This window comes from Grampus griseus (genome assembly GCF_964374135.1).
Source record: "Grampus griseus genome assembly, chromosome: 16".
Classification (NCBI taxonomy): domain Eukaryota; kingdom Metazoa; phylum Chordata; class Mammalia; order Artiodactyla; family Delphinidae; genus Grampus; species Grampus griseus.
The window spans coordinates 5,530,227-5,550,921 of NC_139010.1; the positions used below are offsets into that span (position 1 = coordinate 5,530,227).

The 20,695-nt window shown below is 50.3% G+C and overlaps 1 protein-coding gene across 1 annotated transcript in view; it reads left to right on the top strand.

Moving 5' to 3' along the window:
• Window positions 1–20,695, top strand: part of DISC1 (DISC1 scaffold protein) — a gene marked incomplete at both ends in the record, with an annotated part of 341,831 nt that overhangs the window by 43,319 nt on the left and 277,817 nt on the right. The window contains 2 exons of the mRNA XM_082673688.1: window positions 11,549–12,504; window positions 18,823–18,892. Coding sequence (XP_082529814.1) covers window positions 11,549–12,504; window positions 18,823–18,892 — 1,026 coding nt within the window. The remainder of the gene's footprint in view (window positions 1–11,548; window positions 12,505–18,822; window positions 18,893–20,695) is intronic.

Sequence of the window (20,695 nt, forward strand, 5' to 3'; positions counted from 1 at the left end):
TGCTTCCTTCAAGTCCTGTCCCCCCTGGGATGCTGAGCCTTAGTTTCTTTTCTAGAGATGGTTGACTGTAGGGCCCGGTCTCTGTGGGTGGCTTGAATTCCCACGTGCGCCCGCCGGGACGTTGCATCCCTCGACGCACACGCACCTCCCTGGGAAGCCTGGACTGCAGGACTGATTTCGCCTGGTGACCTAGCTCAGTGCTGGCCTGGGCCCGGCTGTGATATCTGAGTGTGTCATCACCGTACTGTGAATGCCAGCCCTCAGGGAAGCGGCCAGCACCTCTAGCTCTTTGCCTCCTCTGGCAGGTCCTATCTGAGAGTTTATGTGATACCCTTCTGATAGTAGTGGCTGGTGAAGACACTAGCGTCTCATCTTCATAAAAAAAAAAAAATCACTAAATATGCCACTTTGAGAACAAAAGCTTTCAAAAGGAATCTAGTGAGGGTGTTTAGTTGCTTTCCACAGTGTGGAAGCATATTGATATAACCAAAGTGCACTTCAGATATTTAAGCATCAAAGCATCCGTGGAGAATTATTCTTCACAGTAAGATGTATTGCTTTGTTCAAGATGATTCCAGAGCGAAGAGGCACTATAAAGGCAAGAAGAGACAAGATTTCTGTATAATTAGTTTGCGCTGGCTGAATGGAGATGGGTACTTGAACAGTTTGCTCTCTTAAACATCCTAAGTATTCCCCCACTGTCATCTTCCAGAAAGCAGGACTGTTTCAACAAACCCCTTCTTTGTAGGTGGTGCAAAGGTTAACTCCAGTCCAGCCTATGCCTAGTTTTCATCAACTCAAAACACTAATGGTGTTTGAATCAATCGGAAAGATTTGAGCTTTCTGGATGGAGAGATGACCTCTTAAAACTTGGAAGCTATATATAGTATCTCAATCCAAAGTGAGACCGGAAAAGTTTTATGAAGGAAGAATCCTCGAGTGTAGACAAAAGACAGTCATATTCTGTTATAGAATGTCTCCTTACATCTGAGACCAGCTAAGTGACAGGTCACCCTCAGTACCCACCCCCGTGCTCATAGCTGCTTAGAGCATCTTTATAACCTAGGAATTATTTAATGCCAGTTTCTGTCTTATTTCTTCGCACCAGTGCTCCAAGGTGCGATATTGGAATGTAGAAAAAAAACCCCCAAATTTCCTCTTGTTTTCTAGTAGGATCATAGAGCAGACATTTGCGATGCGATAATTGTATCATTTTTAAGGGCAGGCATTTAAAGTGGCACAAACCTTTGATGTGGGCTTAAATTCTGAGTATTATAAAAATTTAGTGCCAAGCAGGGACTTCCTTGAAAGACAGTCTAGTCCCTAGGGCACTACTTATGTGTGAAGTACTGACAACTTAAGATCATTTTTTAATAAACACATCTCAAATTTGGCATGCAAAGCGGGGCATGTAGAAGGCTTTGAAAATAAGCCCATGCATAAAATATACGGCATTAAGAAGGTAACTGTGAACTTTAGAGATGACTAGCCTGAGCAAAGCTCTCTTTTGTTAGGGTGGATGTGAGAGCTTGCAGCTCTTTGCTGCAAAAATAAGAGCAGAAACTTAAGTTGTTTTGAAATAACAGCTACAGAGAGGGCTCCTTCTGGTTCATCCATATTTTATTAGGGCAGCAGTTAAAAAATTCATTAGCGACACCCATCTGCAGTTAACAGCACTCTTGAGGGAGTTCAGCGGCTGATCAGATTTTGAGTAGCTCTTTACATGGGAAGAAAAAGACAATCGTTTATGAGAATTAATAGCGCCGTGGCGAGAGGCTGCTCAGTGATTTCAGAGCAGCCCTTTCACGGGGCTTATGAGTCTCTAACTGCTAAATTCCTCAACTACCTGTTTCAAGTGGAGGAAGGAGATCGGGGGTAAACAGGAAAGAAAACAACTCAGGAAACTGGATCAGAGAGTTGGGCAGGTATTGGCCAACAACAGAGCATGGGTTGAGTGTCCAGAGACACCACACTGGATGCTGTGTGTGTGTGTGTGTGTGTATGCCGTGTGTGTGTATGCCGTGTGTGTGTGTATGCCGTGTGTGTGTGTATGCCGTGTGTGTGTATGCCGTGTGTATGTGTGTATGCCGTGTGTGTGTGTGTCGTGTGTGTGTATGCCCTATGTGTGTGTGTGTATGCAGTGTGTGTATGCCGTGTGTGTGTGTGTGTGTGTGTGTGTGTGTGTGTGGGCATGTTGGCCCCCAGCAGCCTCCTCAGTACAGAAAACAGCTTACAGTCAGAGCTGAGGCCGCTCGGGTTTGGCTTTGCCTTGAACTCCGCCTACAGGTGGCCATGTCCAAGTGCCTTGGTTTTAGGGTGATATTCTTGTCTTTGCTCTATGCCTGAATTGCAAATAAAGATAGTTTTTGAATGGTTGCTCTGTGCCAGGCACGGTAGACAAATTCATAACCTGCTCTACCCTCCCAGCAATGCCATGAGGTGGAGTCCCAGGTGACAGACGAGACAATGCGAGCAGCAGAGAGGCAAGTAACCCAACAACACTCACTCAGAAGTGGCAGAGCTAAATTTACACTCGGGTAATCTGTCTCCAGAGCCCATACCGTTTCCTGCTGCAAAATACAGGTCCATGAATCGTGTGTGTGTGTGTGTGTGTGTGTGTGCGTGTGTGTGTGTGTGTGTGCTTTTTAAATAAACTTTTTATTTTGGAATACTTATAGATTTATAGAAAAGTTGTAAAGATAATACAGAGTTCCCTTCATCCAGCTTCCCCACGCTAAAAGCTTTATATATACATAAAATCATGGTAGGGTCATGGTAGGGTCATTCAAACTAAAAACTTAACATTGGTACAATGAACTAAACTACAGAGTTTATTCGAGTTTCACCCACTAATCTCCTTTGGTTGTTCCTGTATCCAATCCAGGATCCCACACTGTATGTTGCATGTGTGGGTTGTGACCCTTAAACACCAACGTGGGCTGAACGTTGGGCCACGTTTGGGCCCTGAGTCAGGAGACTGCAGGCTGGGGAAGTGACACATTGCCCGGCAGCCGCCGGCCTCACGCCTCTTTGGCATGGGCGGTCACGTCGTGGGACCCAGGGCTCCCATTGTCTGATCGAAAGCGGAAACCCTGTGTGGGGAGAAGATTTAGAACAGACGTATGGGGACAAGTTTTACATACAGAGCCGACTTTGTCCACGCGTAGCATTTCGAGAAACAAGAGAGGAAGATTCTGCAGAGAGACACGGTCTGCAGTGCTGTGAATGTTAAGTTTATGATGGGCTTGAACTCCAAGTGTGCTGGGAGGTTACACAGGACTCCCCCTCAAGCAGAGGCTCCCAGCCCTGCTGCCCGTGGAGTCATCAGGGGAGCGTCCCCAGGACCCAGGTCTGAGTCTCCCTCCCCACCTGTGTGACGTCATCCACCTGGGGTGTGGCCTGGACTGTGGAACGTTTAAAAGATGACATTTCAAAGTGACTCTAATGTGCAGCCTTGTTTGGGAAGCATGGATCCAAAGTTTCAGCGTTTCAGCTGCAGAGCCAGAGCCGAGGATGGTGGTGACCGTGAGCGGGGCTGGACACAGGGGCTGCATGTCCCTCACCCAACACCTCCTGGAATCACCAGTGGCTTCCTTGGGTCCCTTCTGGTTCTTTCTTTCCCGAGCCCTCCTCTTCTTCCAGAATTCCTCCCTAGATGGCATTGTCCACTCTCCTGCCTATTGGTGAGCTTCCAACCCTCTTCTCTCCAGCGCAGGGCCCTGCCTCGTCCCGCCTCCACCTGGAAGCCCTCCGGGCCTGCACACAACCTTCTGGTCCCTCTTCCCCAGTGGCTTCGCCCTGCCTGCTCCCAGCCGTCGTGACCTCCTTCATGCTGTCATACCTTCGTTCCTGAGCACTTGCTGTTCGTTCCACCCGCCATGGCCTCACCCTCCTTTTTGGCTTCTGGAGTCTCATCCTTTCGGTCCACCTCCAGGGGCACCTCCTCCCTGAGCCTTCCCCCGCCTCCCGTGTGGGGTTGCTCACAGCCTGGTCTGTGTCTGCTTCTGGGTATTTCTGCCTTCGCGCAGGGACTGCAGCTTTGAAAAACTGGCATAGAATATCTCACAGTTATAAAACTTATATATATGTGTCTGCTGTATAATTATACATTACATATGTATAATTGCATATACCGTTGGAGAATGGTAACACAGTCAGCACCCATGTAACCACCACCCAGCTTGAGAAGTGGAATATTACCCTTGAAATCCCTCCTGCATCCTGTCCCCCTCCCCCGACCAGTTTATGCTGTTGTTTATCATACTTTTGCTTTTCTTCATACTTTTAGCACATTGTTGTGTCCTATGTTCCAAGCAGAAGAGTCTGTTCGGTTTCATTGACTCAGGGCTGACACTGTAGCCAATTAAATCGCAGTTCAGCACTTCCAACGGCAAGACTGTTATAAGAGATGTCAGCAGCCCCGGAGTCAAAGCTCCTGGTCTTTGGGTGACCAGAAGGCTGACGGGAGAACAGACAGAGCTTTGCTCTTACAGGGGCCCCGAGCCTGCACACCTGTTGGCGTGTGTACCTGCAGCGCACGCGGCTTGGAAGATGACGGTGATGCTAGATCAGGGTAAGGGGGCTCTGCTCGCCCAGGGCAGCTGATGAGTGATCATGTCTGGGGAACAGGCTGCCTTTCAAGGGGATGGAGAGTGTCAGCTTGTGAACTGGAGATGTCGGCAAGCCCGATGCACGATTCTGTGGCGGTTACCGGCTGGTTTGGAGGGCAGATTTGGAAGGGAGGGGCCGGGGAGGACTCCTCCCTTGTGTGACATTCCCCGTCTCTGTCTATACATCTGTATTCCTATAAATATTTGTGTATGTATGCACACACTTGCACGTGTCTTTTTATTACATTCAGGCACGTGTGCACCCACGAGCACGCACACACACACACACACACACCCCACACACAGCCTGGTCCTACCTGCCCATAGACGGTGCTGTTGAAAACATACTTCCTGTTGGACTTCTAGTTTTAGCCCCGACGGAGGCTTAGGTTCTTGAGGATGCGGCTGGCTTGTGTTGGGTATGGGGATGTTTAACATGGATATGAGCGTAATAGTGGAAGATGACAAGGAAAAAGAAAGACATTGCAGACCTAAGGGATGTTTTCAAAAATGTAGGCATCTGGGTAACTAGTTAGGATGCTTCTGGAAGGGGTTCTTTGTAGAAAGATTGATATTATCACTCATTTGGCCCTGAAGTATTTCTGTGTCTAAATGTTTGTCGGGGGAGGGGTGCCTGTAACGCTCAGAGGACAATGGGCTCCTTGCTTGTTGTCACATAAGGGACCTGGGATGGATGTGGTGTGTGGAGCAGAGGGCCCCTCTCCTCTGTGTGCCGCAGGCTTGGTTTTGCCCTCGGTTTGGTGCCTCCTGACTGGTCTCCTTGTGTCCTTTCTTGCTCCCGTCTGGTCTGTTCTCCACAGAGGGATCTCTTAAAATTTGCACGTGGGATCCTGTCTCTCTCCAAAGGCCTCCCATTGCTCTTGGGGCGAAGACCCAGTCCCGATGCAGCCCACAGGCACTGCAGTGTCTGGCTCCGTCCTGTCCCCTGCCTGTCACCAGTGTCGCCCACCGGCCCCTCCAGCCCCGTTCCTTCCTCTCAGACTGTTCCCAGCAGCCTCCTCCGGGACCTCCCTATACCTCCCACTCACCTGTCAGGTCACAGCCAAATGCCGCTCCAAGACCCCGCTTGACAAAGCCAGGGGCCCTGTCCCCTGTGGCTGGCCACCACCGATCTGTCCGTCATTCTCCCCGTCCGCGTTCATCCGTGTGGTTGCGTGGTTGCCACCTGCCCCCTGCCCCGCCCCCAGGATGGCCAACCCCAGGAGGGCGGGGCCCCTGTGATCACTCACCGTGCTTCCTCTAGGACAGGGTTTGGGTCCTCCGAGAGGCAGATGCCGAGAGGGGGCGAGACGTGGGAGAGGTTTTTTGTTTGTATCTAATTAATTAATTAATCGTTTTTGGCTGTGCTTGCCCAAGCCATGTGGGATCTTAGTTCCCTGACCTGGGATCGAACCCGTGCGCCCTGCAGTGAAAGCGCAGAGTCTCGACCACTGGACCGCCAGGGAAGTCCCAGAGACCTGGGAGAGGTTGAGGGAGATGCCGCTGAAGGATAAGGGAGGGGGCAGGAGAGCCTGCCAAGGACCCCGGGATGGAAGGAAGGAGGTCTCACAAGCAAGAAAGTTCTGGTCCGGCTGACGGGGAGCTCTCGGGCCCAAGGTGGTTGTCAGAGTCATCCTGAACCCCCCGGGCCTGGTCCGCATTCACCCCATCCTTCCCTTCCACCCCAGGAGGTCAGTTTTGGGGTGGCACATACATTGGGGAACACTCTGGGGCTCAGGGAGTCCTCTGCTTTGCTGAAGGTCAGAGAAACGTCAGGTTAATCGACTGAGCCAACCAGGGGAGCCACTCATTTAACTTCAAATGGAATTCTCCTTCCTCTGTGGTTGAGTAGCCATTCCATCTGCGACAAGTTTTGTGCATGACTTACATCCCCTGCTGGATCATAAGAAATCTGGGGGCGGGGGCGGTGTCCTGCCCTTGTCTGCACCCCCACCCAGCATCCCACGTTCAACCAGGACCGGTTTTGTTGCCGTGGATCGCACAGTTAAAAGGCAAACGTGGTGAAACTGGATTTATTTCGCACCTGCACTTGTCCTGCTCACGAGGTGCTTATTACGGTGACCTGAAGGTACTTCCGCATCCCCAGGTGCTCTCTGAACTATCCGGGGAAGGCGAACTTGCGCTCAGTTGCTCAGTCGCTCAGGCAGGTGTTTGTGCTTAGTGTATCTGATTGGGTTCTGGTTCTTGGAAAACAAGTTAATCCACAGGGATGTGTGGTTTCTTTATGACTCAGAACCTTTGGTTCATCTGAACGTTTTATGAAAGTGTATGCCCCGACCATGACAAACGGGATTAAAATTCCTTCCATGCAAACCGTAAATTCATTCATGTTTCCACTGTGCATTTATACCCAGGCCACATTTCGTAGAGTGTTTGTGTGTTTGCTTTTCTCTAACTATGTTTTGCGTCCTCAGCGGCGGCCTCTGAGCCCCTGTGTTTACACTTCCCGAGGCAGACGTGCTTTCCCCGCGGGGCCTTAGAGTCACTGAGGGTCTTGCCCAAGCCCACCTGAGCATTTTGTGTAGATTTTAACTTTGGGGCTTGGTTTTAAGATCTTCTGAGTAAATTCACGAGTATCGTTTTTTTTAATTGCGTATTTGAGATTTCCTATTCAAAAATGAGTATGATCTGACCGACGTATATGGATGCCTTCTCTGTATACTAGGAGTTTCGGGGGGAATTGTAAGGACTTCAGGAAGCTTATCAGTAGCGTAAGTTGGGGACAATTTATATACAGCAAAGAAGATAACTGACAGTGCTGGGTTTTAATAAATTGGGGAGAGGAGTGGTGTGGCCTCGTGGTGAAGGCCTGGGAGCTGGGTGATCTGGACGAAGTAGTTGATGGGGAAGGGGCTGGAGGATGGGGGGGGATTTGGAGAGATGGAGGGAGAGCGTTAGAGGCAGGGCAGACAGGATTCTTGCTGACCTGGCCGGCAACATCGGCTTTCTCCAATTTTTCCCATAAGTTATGTAAGTAGGCGTTCCTGGGTACATTATCCAGACGGTATATGGAAGCTCTTTGACATCTGGGTTTAGTCAAAGCCCCTGTCTTTCACTTCCCTTCAGTCTCAGAGCTCTCTGGGCTGGATGGGGGTGGAGTGGGGATCCCACATAAACAGGGACCTGCAGGTCTGCGCCATGGGAAGGAAGTAAGACACCTGTGCTCCCCTCCCTAGAACCTGTTATGGAGCGTGGGCTGCACGGGATGGAGTAGGTTGCCTGAAGCTTTGTCTCCACCCCAGCCTTTCTGGGGCCAGATGGGCAGAATGGAGCCATCTCTGGGTTTTACAAAGAGCAGAGGGCACGGCTGGTTTCCGGGCCTTCCCTCGTCTTGCCAGGATTGACTTCCTGTACCCTCGAATCTCTGTTCCCAGAGCTGACTGCAGCAAGGTGTCAGGAAGGAATCTTCCTCTCAAGCTCTGAATGCGTCATAACCCTTTCTCAAATGCCGGGTGTGTAGGCAGGGCTTGGATTTCAGGTCAGATCGCAGGCAGGATATATAAGTAATAATTGGTTTCTGGCCAGAGGGACATCATAAACTTCCTCAAAAAATAAAAATTAAAAAAAAGTGGAAAGGGGGACTTTGGTTACGGGGAACTGGGGTTTTCCCTAGAGATTTCAGAGCAGCTGTGTGCCCCATCTGGGTTTCTTCTGATCGTTCTAGCTCATTCCAGAGGTGCCCTCCGGATCCGACTCTCAGCTCCTCCGCCCTCTCTGGAGGGTGAGGATTGATAGTGTGTGACAGGCTTTGTTTCTGAGGCCGCCTTCTGGAAGGCTCACACCCGGAGTGGGGCATGTCTGGAGCACAGGTGGGTTCAGAGGCTGGGCCGCCCCCATTCCCGACCGCTGCCTCTCGCTGTGGCCTGACAGCATCTTACCAGAAACTCCTCCCACCCCCAGGAACACGGGCTCCCCTCGGGGAACTGCTTGGCACGGCAGCTGGACCTGGCCTGGGGGGACTTCGGACCCTTAGTTGAGTGGCTTTACGAAGGGCTACTCAGGCCCAAGGGCCCAGAGGCCTTTGAAAAGAAATGAAATTTCAAGCAAATTATTTTCCACGTAGCATTGCTTTTTAACTTCAGAAGGGTTCTTTGGGTGATTGGACTTGTATAAAAAAATTAGTTAGAAGTCTCTTTAAGCCAAAAGACAATATAGATGTCACAGGACTTCGTTCTCAGGATATGAATTGCTGGATCATTTGCCTTTGGTAACTGAAGCCAGAATTCAGTGTTCTCTACTTTCTTTTGGATTCCTTGTTCTTGAAAAACTGTTTTGCCGGTTCTCCAGGCAGAGGAGAGTTCATCCTTCTAGGCCTCCCTTCGCCCTGTCCCGAGCCCCTGCAGCTCTGTGCTGACTGCCCCATTGGTGCAGGCGCGAGAGCCCTGAGGGAAAGGACGGGTCTCCTTGGGACCAGAGAGTATGGTGACGCCATTGGTCTATTTAATTTTTTTTTATTGTGGTAAAGTACATGTAACATAGAATTACCCTCTTAGCCGTTGGTAAGTGTACAGTTCAGTGGCATTCAGCACAGTCACACCGTTGTGCAGCTGTCACCACCATCCATCCACAGAACCTTCTCATATCCCCGAACTGAAGCTCTGTCCCCACTGAACACTCACTCCCCCTGCCCCCCCAGCCCACTGCCTGCCTCTGGCCCCTGGCAACCGTCCTTCTACTTTCTGTCTATGAATTTGACTCCTCTAGGGACCTCAGATAAGCGGAATCAAGCTATATTTGTCGTTTTGTGACAGGCTTATTTCACTTAGCATCTTGTCCTCAGGATTGAGGTTCACCCATGTTGTAGCCGGTCTCAGAATTTCCTTCCTTTGTAAGGCTGAGTAATTTCCCACTATGGATAGACCATGCTTTCTCCATCCATTCATTGAGGGCTACTTGGGTTGCTTCCGTATTTGTCTACAGTGAATAATGCCACTAATGAACACGGGTGTACAAATATCTCTTTGAGACGTGATTTCAATTCTTTTGGGTATATACCAAGCAGTGGAATTGCCGGGCCGTGTAGTAATTCTATTTTTAATTTTTTGAGGAATTTTCGTGCTCTTTTCAGCTGTACCATTTTATATTCCCACCTATAGTGCGCACTGGTTTCAATTTTTCCACATCCTTATCAACACTTGTTATTTTCTCTGTGTGTGTGTGTGTGTGTGTGTGTGTGTGTGTGTGTATTTAGTAGTAGCTAGTAGCCATCCTAGTGAGTGGTCCAATTTGGCCTATTAATGATCCCTCTGTACATTTTCTATACATTTTCCATATGTCCTTTTCTACTGATTCCAACTTTGCATGGAAGAAAACAAAAATAAATGAAGAAAAAAGAAAATTCTTTCTTCTGACTTTTTGTCATTTCAAGTTGTCATCCTAAGTGATATACTTTGAGGCAAAGGGTACAGAAAGAGCGTGTGTTTGGGGCTCAGATGGGCCCCAGTCTGTCCGTCCGTCCATGCATTCATCCATCCATCTATTCTACCTTCCCTCCATCTATCCATGCATCCATTCATTCATTCACCATTTATCGAGCAACTTAAATGCAGGGCACGATCGTAACACAGTGGTACGCTAGATGCCCAGTGCTGTCTGTTTACCATGACGAGGATGCTGGGAGCATCTGTGTTCTGGGAGGTGGGGAGAGATGCGTGGACCCACCGGGGAGCTGTACTCCGCTTCCTGCCACAGGCTGTGTGTATGTACGGCCGTGCTTCGTGCTGTCTGCTCCCGCTTTTACCCTCCCCATCCAGTCTCATTTGAGGTGCGGCAGGGCCCCAAAGCGAGAGCACTGCGTGGGCTGAGTCAGGAGACTTTGGCCCTGGTCACTCGGCCACTTGCAGCTTTAATGTCTCTGAGCCTCAGTTTCCTTAATGACGAAAGGAAAGTTATAATTCCCGGTCTGCTTGATTCACATGACTTTGGTAGGGAGCAAAGGAAATTAATGCGGATGAAGACACATCATGAGTAACGGGGTGCTTTAAAATGTCGAAATAGTAACTGACGCTTTCATCGCACTTATGAGTGCCAGGCACTGTTCTGAGCTGCCTGCCTCTAGTAACTCGTTTAGTTTAATGCTCACAACCGCCCTAGGAGAGAGGTACTGTGGGTATTTCCACTTTACTGATAAGCAAACTGAGGCACAGAGAGGCTGAGTAACTTGTGGAAGGTCACACAGCCAGCAGTGGCACAACCAGGTTTGCACCGGGCAATGAGGTGCCAGAGCCTGCGCCCTCCAACTGCTGTAGCATCATGCCTCTGACAGGTATCAGCCGTTTTCACTGTTTCTGTCCCTCTCGCATAGCTGGGAAGGGAACACAGCCCCTGGTCTGGAGAGCACAGCGAGCAGGGCCTCCTGTAATTCCCTGTGAGATGAATAGATGGGCATAGATTGTGTCCCTGCCAGCTTTCCACGGTCTGCAGGTGTGCAGGGACGTGGGTAACTCAGATGATGAAACCACACGTACGTGCTAAGAGGAGCCGTGTTAGGTGACTGGATCGCATTTGGGGGAGTGCGCTGGCATTCGGCTGCAGATCGTTTGCCTTCCAGACCGCTCCAGGGTGAAAGTGCTGATACTCCTAAGAGACCACCGGGCAGGAATGCTGGAGGCTCAGAGGAGCTGCCGACGTTGTGCCTGCAATGTGCCCGCTGACGTGTCGGCACAACTCACAGCAGTGCCAGCCGTTCGGCTCAGCAGAGGAGCTGGGATGCTGTGCTGTGTCTGCACGTGCTAGGCGGACGCTTTCCAAGGATAATCAGAGTTTTCATACCAGGTTGGCCCCGGGACCACTGAGCCAGCGTCTCTGACGGATGCCCCGAGGGATGACCTCTGAACCCGGGGATGTTCTCCAGATGCAGTTCCAGCTGAACCAGGGAGATGTGCGTGTTTACGGTGCTGTTTTCTCTTTCTTCCCAGGCAGTGAAGATCGCTTACGACCAGCAGCGTCTTTTCCGAGGAGGCGGCTGGCACGGAGGCCGGGCTACATGAGAAGCGCAGCTGGGCCCCGGATCGGGTTCCTCTCCCCGCCAGTGGGCGCCCTGTTCCGGGCCCAGGGAGGGGCGCGCGGTGAGGAGTCCCACCACGCTGAGTCCAGGGCCGAGCCGTGTGGAGGCCAGTGGCGAGGTCCCTCGGTTGGGAGCCCCGTTCCCAGGAGCACAGCAGCCTTAGCTCTGACCTCCGTGGGCCACCGAGGCCTGGCTCTGGTGGCCGTGAGAGGAAGCCCAGGGCTCCGTGGGACTCAGCCCAGGGCTGGTACCACCCTGCCCAAGAGGCGCCCCGGGGACGCCGGGTGTCCGGGGGAGCTGCCATCCATGGACAGTCACGAGGCCCCAAGCCCTCGCCAGGAAGCAGTCTGGACCAAAGGCTGTCTGTCCCCGGAGGAGGTGAGGGGCACCAGCTGCGGCCGCGGAAGTGGCCCCGAGGCCCCCTCCCCCGCTGCCGGCTCTCAGGATGTCTTCACCTCCAGCTTTAGTTTCATTCGCCTCTCCCTGGGTTCCGCTGGGGAACGGGGAGAAGCAGAAGGCTGCCCGCCATCCAGAGAGGCCGAGGCCCCGCGTCGGAGCCCCGAGGAGACGGAGGCCAAGGCTGCCAGCTTGGACGGAGCCCGCGAGCACCCTCGGGTCCTCTCCTCCCCCTTCGCTCTCAAGGCCCCTCCGGGCCTGGCAGACGCTGCGCAGACCTCGGGGGGCGGCCCCAGGCTGGAGTGTGAGACGCTTCCCTTGTTGGACACGGATGCCACCTCCTCCCGCGCCCCGGACCCCTCGTGGTTGGAGGGCGGCAGCTCGGGGGATGCTCTCCGTTGGGACCCTCTGCTTAGCAAATGCAAGCTGGCACTGTGGCACTGCCTGCAGGGCCAGCAGAGGCGGCTGGAGGTGGGTGTCTCCCCAGCCTGTGGGCAGGTGGTGGTCACGGCTCAGATTAGTTCTGGACAGAGGGCAGGAAACAGCACTTCTGGGCTTGCCCAGCTCCCTGCTGGCGGCTCCCCTGGCTGCTGGCTGCAAAAAGATGTCGCCTCCCTGCTGTCTCTTCTCTTTCAGCTTGAACTCGAATCTGTTCTCATTTTCTCTGTCCCTTAGATGCTTAGGTTCGTTGCCTTTGGGCTGCAGGTCCTCCGCAGTACCTAGCCTGAGCGATGCAGGGTTAGCTCAGCTGAGCTTTGCTTTGAAACAGGGGCTTGGGGCCAGGGAACAGGGGAGATGCAGCTGGCTGGTGTGTGGACAGGGTAGAGGGATATAAACACAGTGTTGCTCTGAACTGGCGGCGAACCAGAGCTGCTTCTGCGTTTACAGCACTCATGTTGTGCTGTAGCCGTGGGAGCTCCTGACATAGAGCCGGGACACTTTGTTTCTGGTTGCTAAACCTCTCAGCCCCTCAGTTTCCTTATTTAGAGCCGATAACACCACGCGGGATTGTTCTGTGGTTCAAGTGGGAATGTCAGTGCTTTGGAAATTGGGACAGGACGTATAGATGTCAGTCCTAGCATCATGATGTTGCTGTCCACCCAGTTATCTGAGGGGTGGGTACACCTGGGAGTAGGCGGGGTGTTCTACGCCGAAGGGTTCCCAGAGAAACCCGGGCGGAGATGCTTTGTGGGGACCCATTGGCTCGTCCTGTTGAAAGACTGTTTCCCATCTGGGGTGTGTGCACGAGTATGTGTGTGCATGTATATGCGTGCATGTGTATGCGCGCGCGCGTGTGTGGCATATGTACACGTAAGCAGGGAAGTAGAGCCCATCTCATCAGGATTTGGAAGGAGTACCTGAAAATGGGAGGCTCAGGTTCATTCCCAGCAGCTGATCTCATTCACCCTCGATCCCTTACCTGTGGCCTGATGTTCCTGGCCCCGTCCCTGTTTGTGCTGTCCCAGTCCAGCCATCGATTTGTCACCCAGGGAGACAGTGCAGCTGGGCCAGCGTGGAGGTCTCTGTTCCCAGGTGATGCGTGGAATCTTTGAGCCAGATGGGTTCCGAACTGATGCCACTGTCTTCGCCACCAAACCCGCTCTAACGGGCCTCGCTGTCGATCTGTAATTGTCGATTTGAGTTAATACAATCCATCCAGCTCCTGAGAGGAGCTGCAGCCTCTTCGACACCTCCCTCCACCTTGCTGCCCACCTCTCTCCGTCTCCAAGCTCCGTCAGTCCTGCAGCTAACCCGCTCTCGCGGTCACGGCCACGGCCCCTGCCTGGTTCAAAGCCTTATCTTGCACTTGGGTCCTGCAACAGGTTCCTGATGTAGTTACCTTCCTCCAGTGTCTCTCTTCCCCAGTTCATCCTCCGCGTGGCCAGCAGCGTTATCTTCGGGAACACTGCTGGGATGGCGTCATTCTTTGGCTTAAAGCCTTGGGTGGTTTGTTGCTTCTCTCAGACGGTCTCCAAATTCCTCATCCTCACAATTGAGACCCTTCCCGACCTGCTCCAGCTGCCTGGCTATCCAGATGCCTTACTGCTGCCGGCTCAGCCGCGGGGGGCTGCTTCCTGTTCCCGTGCCTCTGGCCTCTGCCTGGAATGACCTTCCTGCACTGTGCCACCTGCCCAGCTCTCCTTTTCCCTTCTGGTGTGACTTCAAAGCCACTTCCATGTGAGATCTCTCTTACCGCCCGAGACCAAATGATTCCCTCCATTCTCTTCCGTTCCCACAGCCCTTTGCACGTGCCCCGTTACAGCACTCGTCACGTCAATAATCCTTTGTTTGGCGTCCAAGTTCCTCACTTGACCATGAGCTCCTTGGCTACAGGTCACTTTGCTGAGACATTTTTGGATGCCTGATGCCTCGCATACTGCCTGGTCCTTGATTAACTTTTAGTTTTAGTGAAATAATTTATCTTGCTAAGATGGGCCACAGGTATCTAATTGATAGATTTCTTGGATTGACTGTCAGAGGCATAAGGAGAGATGCTGAGAGCTGCACATACAAGGATCCAGACACTCAGTGGAGGTTTGCACCATTGTGCTTTTCAGACTCTAAATGCCAATTTCCAACACGTTAGTTCTGTGGGCTTTAAAAAAAAAAATCTCGGCAACATATCTGCATTTCTCTGTTTCAAAAATCCAAGTTTTGACCCAAGTCAAGCAAAAGTAGAATGCGGTTATAAAGACTAGCTTCCCTACCTCCCAAATAACTAAACAAACAGAAACTTGCCTGGCAATGGGTCCGCTGCCGTCAGTTCACGAGATCCGGCCCCCTGGGTTTTGGCGGTACCAATAGTTTTTCCCTTCCTTTTAACTCTTCTTACCCAGATGTAGATCGTGTCCTCCTGTGAACCTAGGAGTTTTGGTAAATTGGAGTCTGTGAAACCCTGAGTAGATGTGCTCTCTGGGGGCCCAGCTGTGCCACGGGTTCACCATGCCAGTCTCTGCACTAGCGAGACACTGGGGGGCCCGGGAGCTGGAATTCCAGGGTCTGTGGCTGGGGAGAACCACCTTGACTCACCTTTTGGATTTCATGATTTTTAGTTTTAAAAAGAAATAAAACCCACCCTAGATATAGCTCTTCTTTTCTCCTTGATAGCCCACATGCAGCTTTTCAAAATGAATAATTGGTCATAACCCACTGCAGAGTTATTTTGTGGGGTCTTGGTTACTGCTGGGTCACCCGTGGGCTCGCACTCCTGGCAGGCTGGTGGGACTGCCTGGGTGGGAGCCCGGCGCTTTCTTTTCCTTGCTGTGTGACCTGAGGTCATTTGCTTCACTGTTCTGTGCCTCAAGACACTCTTGTAGAAGGTGGAGGTAACCACAGCCCCTACCTCATTAGATGGTCGTGAGGATTAAAGTGCCCGTCCATGTGCAGGGCTTCAGACCGGTTCTGGTGCCTAGCAAGAAACCAGAATATTGTTCATTATTAACATTAGAGAAATAGCTCAGCTTAGGAGAATTTGAATTCTAATTTGAATTAATTCAAATTTGAATTCTAATTCAAATTTGGAGAATTTGAATTAATTCAAATTTGAATTCTCCTAATTCAGATTAGGAGAATTTGAATTCAAAAAAGAATTCAGTCATCTCCCCACAGTGCAAATTAAACTCGTATCTTGTCTCGAATGGTAGGCTCTGGACACAGTTTATCTGTTGTTTAAGTATCTTTGTTTATGGTCGTCCAGCACCTGGACGGTGAGAAACATGATGCTGTTTCCAGTGATTTGAATGTCTGATGTGTGGAAGAGGGATGACCTTGTTTCAGGGCGGTGGGAGTGACAGAAGGGACTCGGGCCAGGGTGTAGGACTAACAGGAAGGCAGATTTTGCTTCAGGTGGAGGAAGAGGTGGAGTTGTGTGTGATGAGGGTGACCTTGCTTTTTCCATCATGTTTGTGCGGAGACCCCAGATTGCTCATTTGGGCTACAGGACTGGGGAGAGGGTTGGGCTCTTCCAAAAGATCCCTTGGAAGATGGGGATTCTAGTGTTCCGGCACCTTTCAGATATTATATTCTACTCCCTTCACCCCCTTTCCCCTCTCCTTAAGTAAAAATGCAAATCTCAGGAATTTGAGTTTTAGCTCCTTTTAAATACAGTCCATCCTCCGTATTCGCGGATTCTGTATTTGAGAATTCACTTACTTGCTCAGATTTATCGAAGACCAAAGTCAGTGCTCACTGTGCTTTGCTGGTCGTTTGTGGACATGGACAGAATGGCTAAAAATTTGAGCCACCCGACATGCAGTTTCTAGTTGAGGTCTTGTTTCAGCTCAGACTGTAAGCTAGTGTCCGTTTGGACTATTTTTTTTTTCACATCTTTATTGGAGTACAGTTGCATTACAGTGGTGTGTTAGTTTCTGCTGTACAACAAAGCGAATCAGCTATACGTATACATATATCCCCATATCTCCTCCCTCTTGCGTCTCCCTCCCACCCTCCCTATCCCACCCCTCTAGGTGGTCACAGAGCACCGAGCTGATGCCCCTGTGCTATGCAGCTGCTTCCCACCAGCTACCTATTTCACATTTGGTAGTGTATATATGTCCATGCCACTCTCTCACTTTGTCCCAGCTTACCCTTCCCCCTCCTCGTGTCCTCAAGTCCCTTCTCTATGTCTGCGTCTGTATTCCTGTCCTGCCACTAGGTTCATCAGTACCGCTTTTTTAGATTCCGTATATATGCGTTAGCATACGGTATTTGTTTTTTCTCTTTCTGACTTAACTTCACTCTGTATGACAGACTTTATGTCCATCCACTTCACTACAAATAACTCAATTTCTTTCCTTTTTTGGCTGAGTAATATTCCATTGCATATATCTGCCACATCTTCTTTATCCAGTCATCTGTCAGTGGACATTTAGGTTGCTTCCATGTCCTGGCTATTGTAAATAGTGGTGCAATGAACATTGTGGTACATGACTCTTTTTGAATTATGGTTTTCTCTGGGTATATGCCCAGTAGTGGGATTGCTGGGTCGTATGGTAGTTCTATTTTTAGTTTTTCTTTTTTCTTCTATTTTTAGTTTTTTAAGGAACCTCTATACTGTTCTCCATAGTGGCTGTATCAGTTTACATTCTCACCAACAGTGCAGGAGGGTTCCCTTTTCTCTGGTGGCCTTTTGTTTTTCACATTTGGTAAAAAGTTTTTTTAAAAAAATTGTTTTTATTGGAGTCTAGTTGATTTACAATTTCGTGTTAGTTTCAGGTGAGCAGCGAAGTGATTCCGGTTTTTTCTTTTTTTGGTTTTTTTTGCGGTACGCGGGCCTCTCACTGCTGTGGCCTCTCCCGTTGCGGAGCACAGGCTCCGGACGCGCAGGCTCAGCGGCCATGGCTCACGGGCCCAGCCGCTCCGTGGCATGTGGGATCCTCCCGGACCAGGGCTGAAAAACCATGTCCCCTGCATTGGCAGGCGGACTCTCAACCACTGCGCCACCAGGGAAGCCCCGAAATCAGACCTTTTAAATGTTTAAACTTCATGTTTCTTCGTCCCACATTCCTCATTACCCCTCTGATCTCACTTCCTACAATTTCGCCTTTAACCAAGCCTTTCCAGGCCCGGTGGCCTCCTGCTCTGCTTCGCTGAGCCCAGAGCACTGCTGCCCGGAGCCTTTGTGCCAGCTCCTCTCTCTCTTGGAACGTGTTTCTCCCGGAGAGCCTCACGGGTCACTCCCTAACCATGTATATGCATCTTTGCTCAGATGTCACCTTCTCAATGAGATTTTACTGACAATCGCAACCCCACCGTCTGCCAGCATTCCTGACCCCCCGACGTGTTTCGACTTTTTCCTTCTTTCATAACGCTAATCCATTTCTAAGGCTCCATAAAACTTACTTATTATGTTTATATTTTTGCCTTCCTACACGAAATTGTAAAGCTAGAGGGCTAAGAATTTCGTGCCGTTAGCTGCAAGCCCTCAAACAATGCCTGACACTTAGAGTAAATATTTGTTCAATGGCTCGGATCTTGGGCATAAGTACAAGTACAGGTGACGACGGCCAGAGAGAGGAAGGACTTTACACATGGACTGGTGGGGGTGACACCTGAGCCAGGTATGGAAGGAGAGGTAGGTGTGAGCTGGCAAAGGATGGGAGGAAGCAGGTTTTCAGGGAGCAAGCTTAAATCCACTCATCCATAGGCTAAGAATCTCCCTGCAGAAAATCCCGGGGCCTCCTGTTGAGAAGAGAAATAATTACAAATGAACACGTTGGTGATTCTCAGACAAGTGATGGGATCATTGAGTCCGTATGCGTGTTAAGTCAGACAGTGCCCTTTTCTGTAATGGAAGGGGTGTGAACCGTAGGACGTCTTTGGTAAAGTCCTTCTTTTCATTCTTGCCACGCCCTCAGGACACGCTGTCGAGTTGAAGTTCATGCTTTTCTTCTCTTGGTCTCTCTTCTAACGTTGGTGTGTTTACTTCCACAATTTTAATGTGGTGTTTTGAACAGGAACCATTTGGTCAGGTCAGGAAATTAGTATTCCTTTTTGTTATGCATTTTTCACACAGGTAAGGGTACAACGTGATGTTTTTGTTTAAAATAACATTCTAACTCTTTTTGTGGATTTTATGCTCCAATTACACTTTTTCTCTGTATAACTTTTTTTGGAGAAACAAATGCATCTGGCATCGAAAAAACGTACATTTGTGGTTCTTTTTTTAAAGGAGAATAAAGTGGTTCAGCTTCGAAATCGTTTCTAAGTGTTCTTAGCTTTAGCAAAATAAGTTTGCGTGAATGCGATTGTAATTTGGTTTTCATTTTTTCCCCCTTCAAACCAACATAGGTAAAATCCTTAAGATTAAAGCTTCAGAAACTTCAAGAAAAAGCGGTTGAGGAAGATGATTATGATAAGGGTGAGTTTTACTTTGCTTATTGATTCTTTCTTCCTTTTTTCCATAATGTCCAATTTCTCTTTCCCTCCTTACTTACCCCTATCCTCCACACCCCAGATGAATCACGTACTCTGTTCTTTTGATCACCTCCACTCAGTAACAGTTGACTATTTTACAACACTGTTATTTTGTGGATTTCGAAGCACTTGATGAGCAATAATCCTTTGGGTCCTAAGTATAACTTTATTGATTGTCCAGAAACACTCTTGAGTACTGGCACAATATAAGTTATATTAACTCATCATCTATCTGCCTAAGGTGTGATATACCTAAACGTTATTCACGCATCAGAAAATGTTTGTTGAGCACCTACTGTGTGCTCAGCACTGTGGAAGGAATAGGAGAGTGAGGTGGATACAGTATCTGACCTCGGGATGCCTGTGGGTATGAGCCCTCGTGGAGCTTTCTGACTTCATGGTCTCGGGGACCAGGTGTAGGAGATGGGATGAGCTCAAGAGATGATGCCAGGCTGTGCCAGTGGGCACGAATGTATCCAAATGCCCATGTGGATGGCCTGAAGTAGCCAAGCTGGAAAGGAGAAGTCATAACATGACGACGGAAGAGCTGGTCAGAAGCCCGAAGAAACAGAATGAGACACCCAAACAGGAGTTGGGTCATAGCAGACGAGGGCAGTCATGGCAGCCGAGGGGACACAGGGTGCGCTGTGTTCAAGGGACGGTCGCAGGTATGGTTGGCTTGGGAAGGATCTTAAGGACGCAGGTGCCGACTGCAATATCTCACACCCATGTCTGCTGGGTCAGGGGAAAAGAGAGGGCCTAAAAGGACTCCCAGCTTCCCCCAGCCTCTCATGAACTTGAGGTGGACTGCCGGTGATAACCAAGCTTAGCACACCGACGTTTGGTCTGGAAATGCTGTAGATCTAGGGGTCCCCAGGAAGCTGGGTAGCCTTGAGGCTTGGTCTTCAACCTCATGGGCCCATATTCTGGTTTCCCAGGGGATTTGTCACAGACCATTAGGAAATGGGGCGCTACAGGAATGGGGTGAGCGACTTCCACAAGGAGGGTGCAAATGCTATTCTAGGAGACATCCAGAGCTCTTGCTGTCTGGAGTCCTCATACACCATTGGGGTGGGGCGTAGAGAGTGATGGGGGTGGGAGGAAGGAGAGGAATTTGGGGATGGAGGCGGAACTCTGTAAACTCTGCCACTTCTCTTTGACAGGCCGTTTCGATTTCAGAATGAGGCCAGATGGAGGGTGAGGGGTGCGGGAGAGGAAGCAGGTCCGAGGCTTGGGGAAGTAGCCCGTTCCCCCCGCCCAGCTGTAGACCAAGAGCAGATGAGCTGTTCCTGGACCAGGGTGCCCTGGGGGCTTCTGTCTCCGGAAGACAATTACACCTCGGTTTTGAGGCTCCCAGCTGTGGCACACGTTTATTTTCTCTTCCACGGGCTGAGTCTTGGTTCCTTTAACAACACGGCTCTCTCTGGAACACACAAAGCTTCTGACACAGGTGGAAAACCACGCCCTCTTTTTCTGATCAAGAAAAACTTGGACATTCTGGGCGTGGTTCTTTCGACGGGCTTCATGAAATGAAGGCCTCACTTCTTTAGTCTTTTCTCCAAATGTCTCTGAAACACCTCAGGGGACGAGGTTGAACGGGACACACCTCACAGGGAAGCTAAAAGAATAAAGGCACCTTCATCCAGTGTTTCTGCCTATCTTTTTTCCTTGTTTGTATGTCACTGGGTACCGAAGGAAAAGTTTTGGGGTAGGCCCAGCATTCTGTACTTTCCCAAGCCTTCCAGGT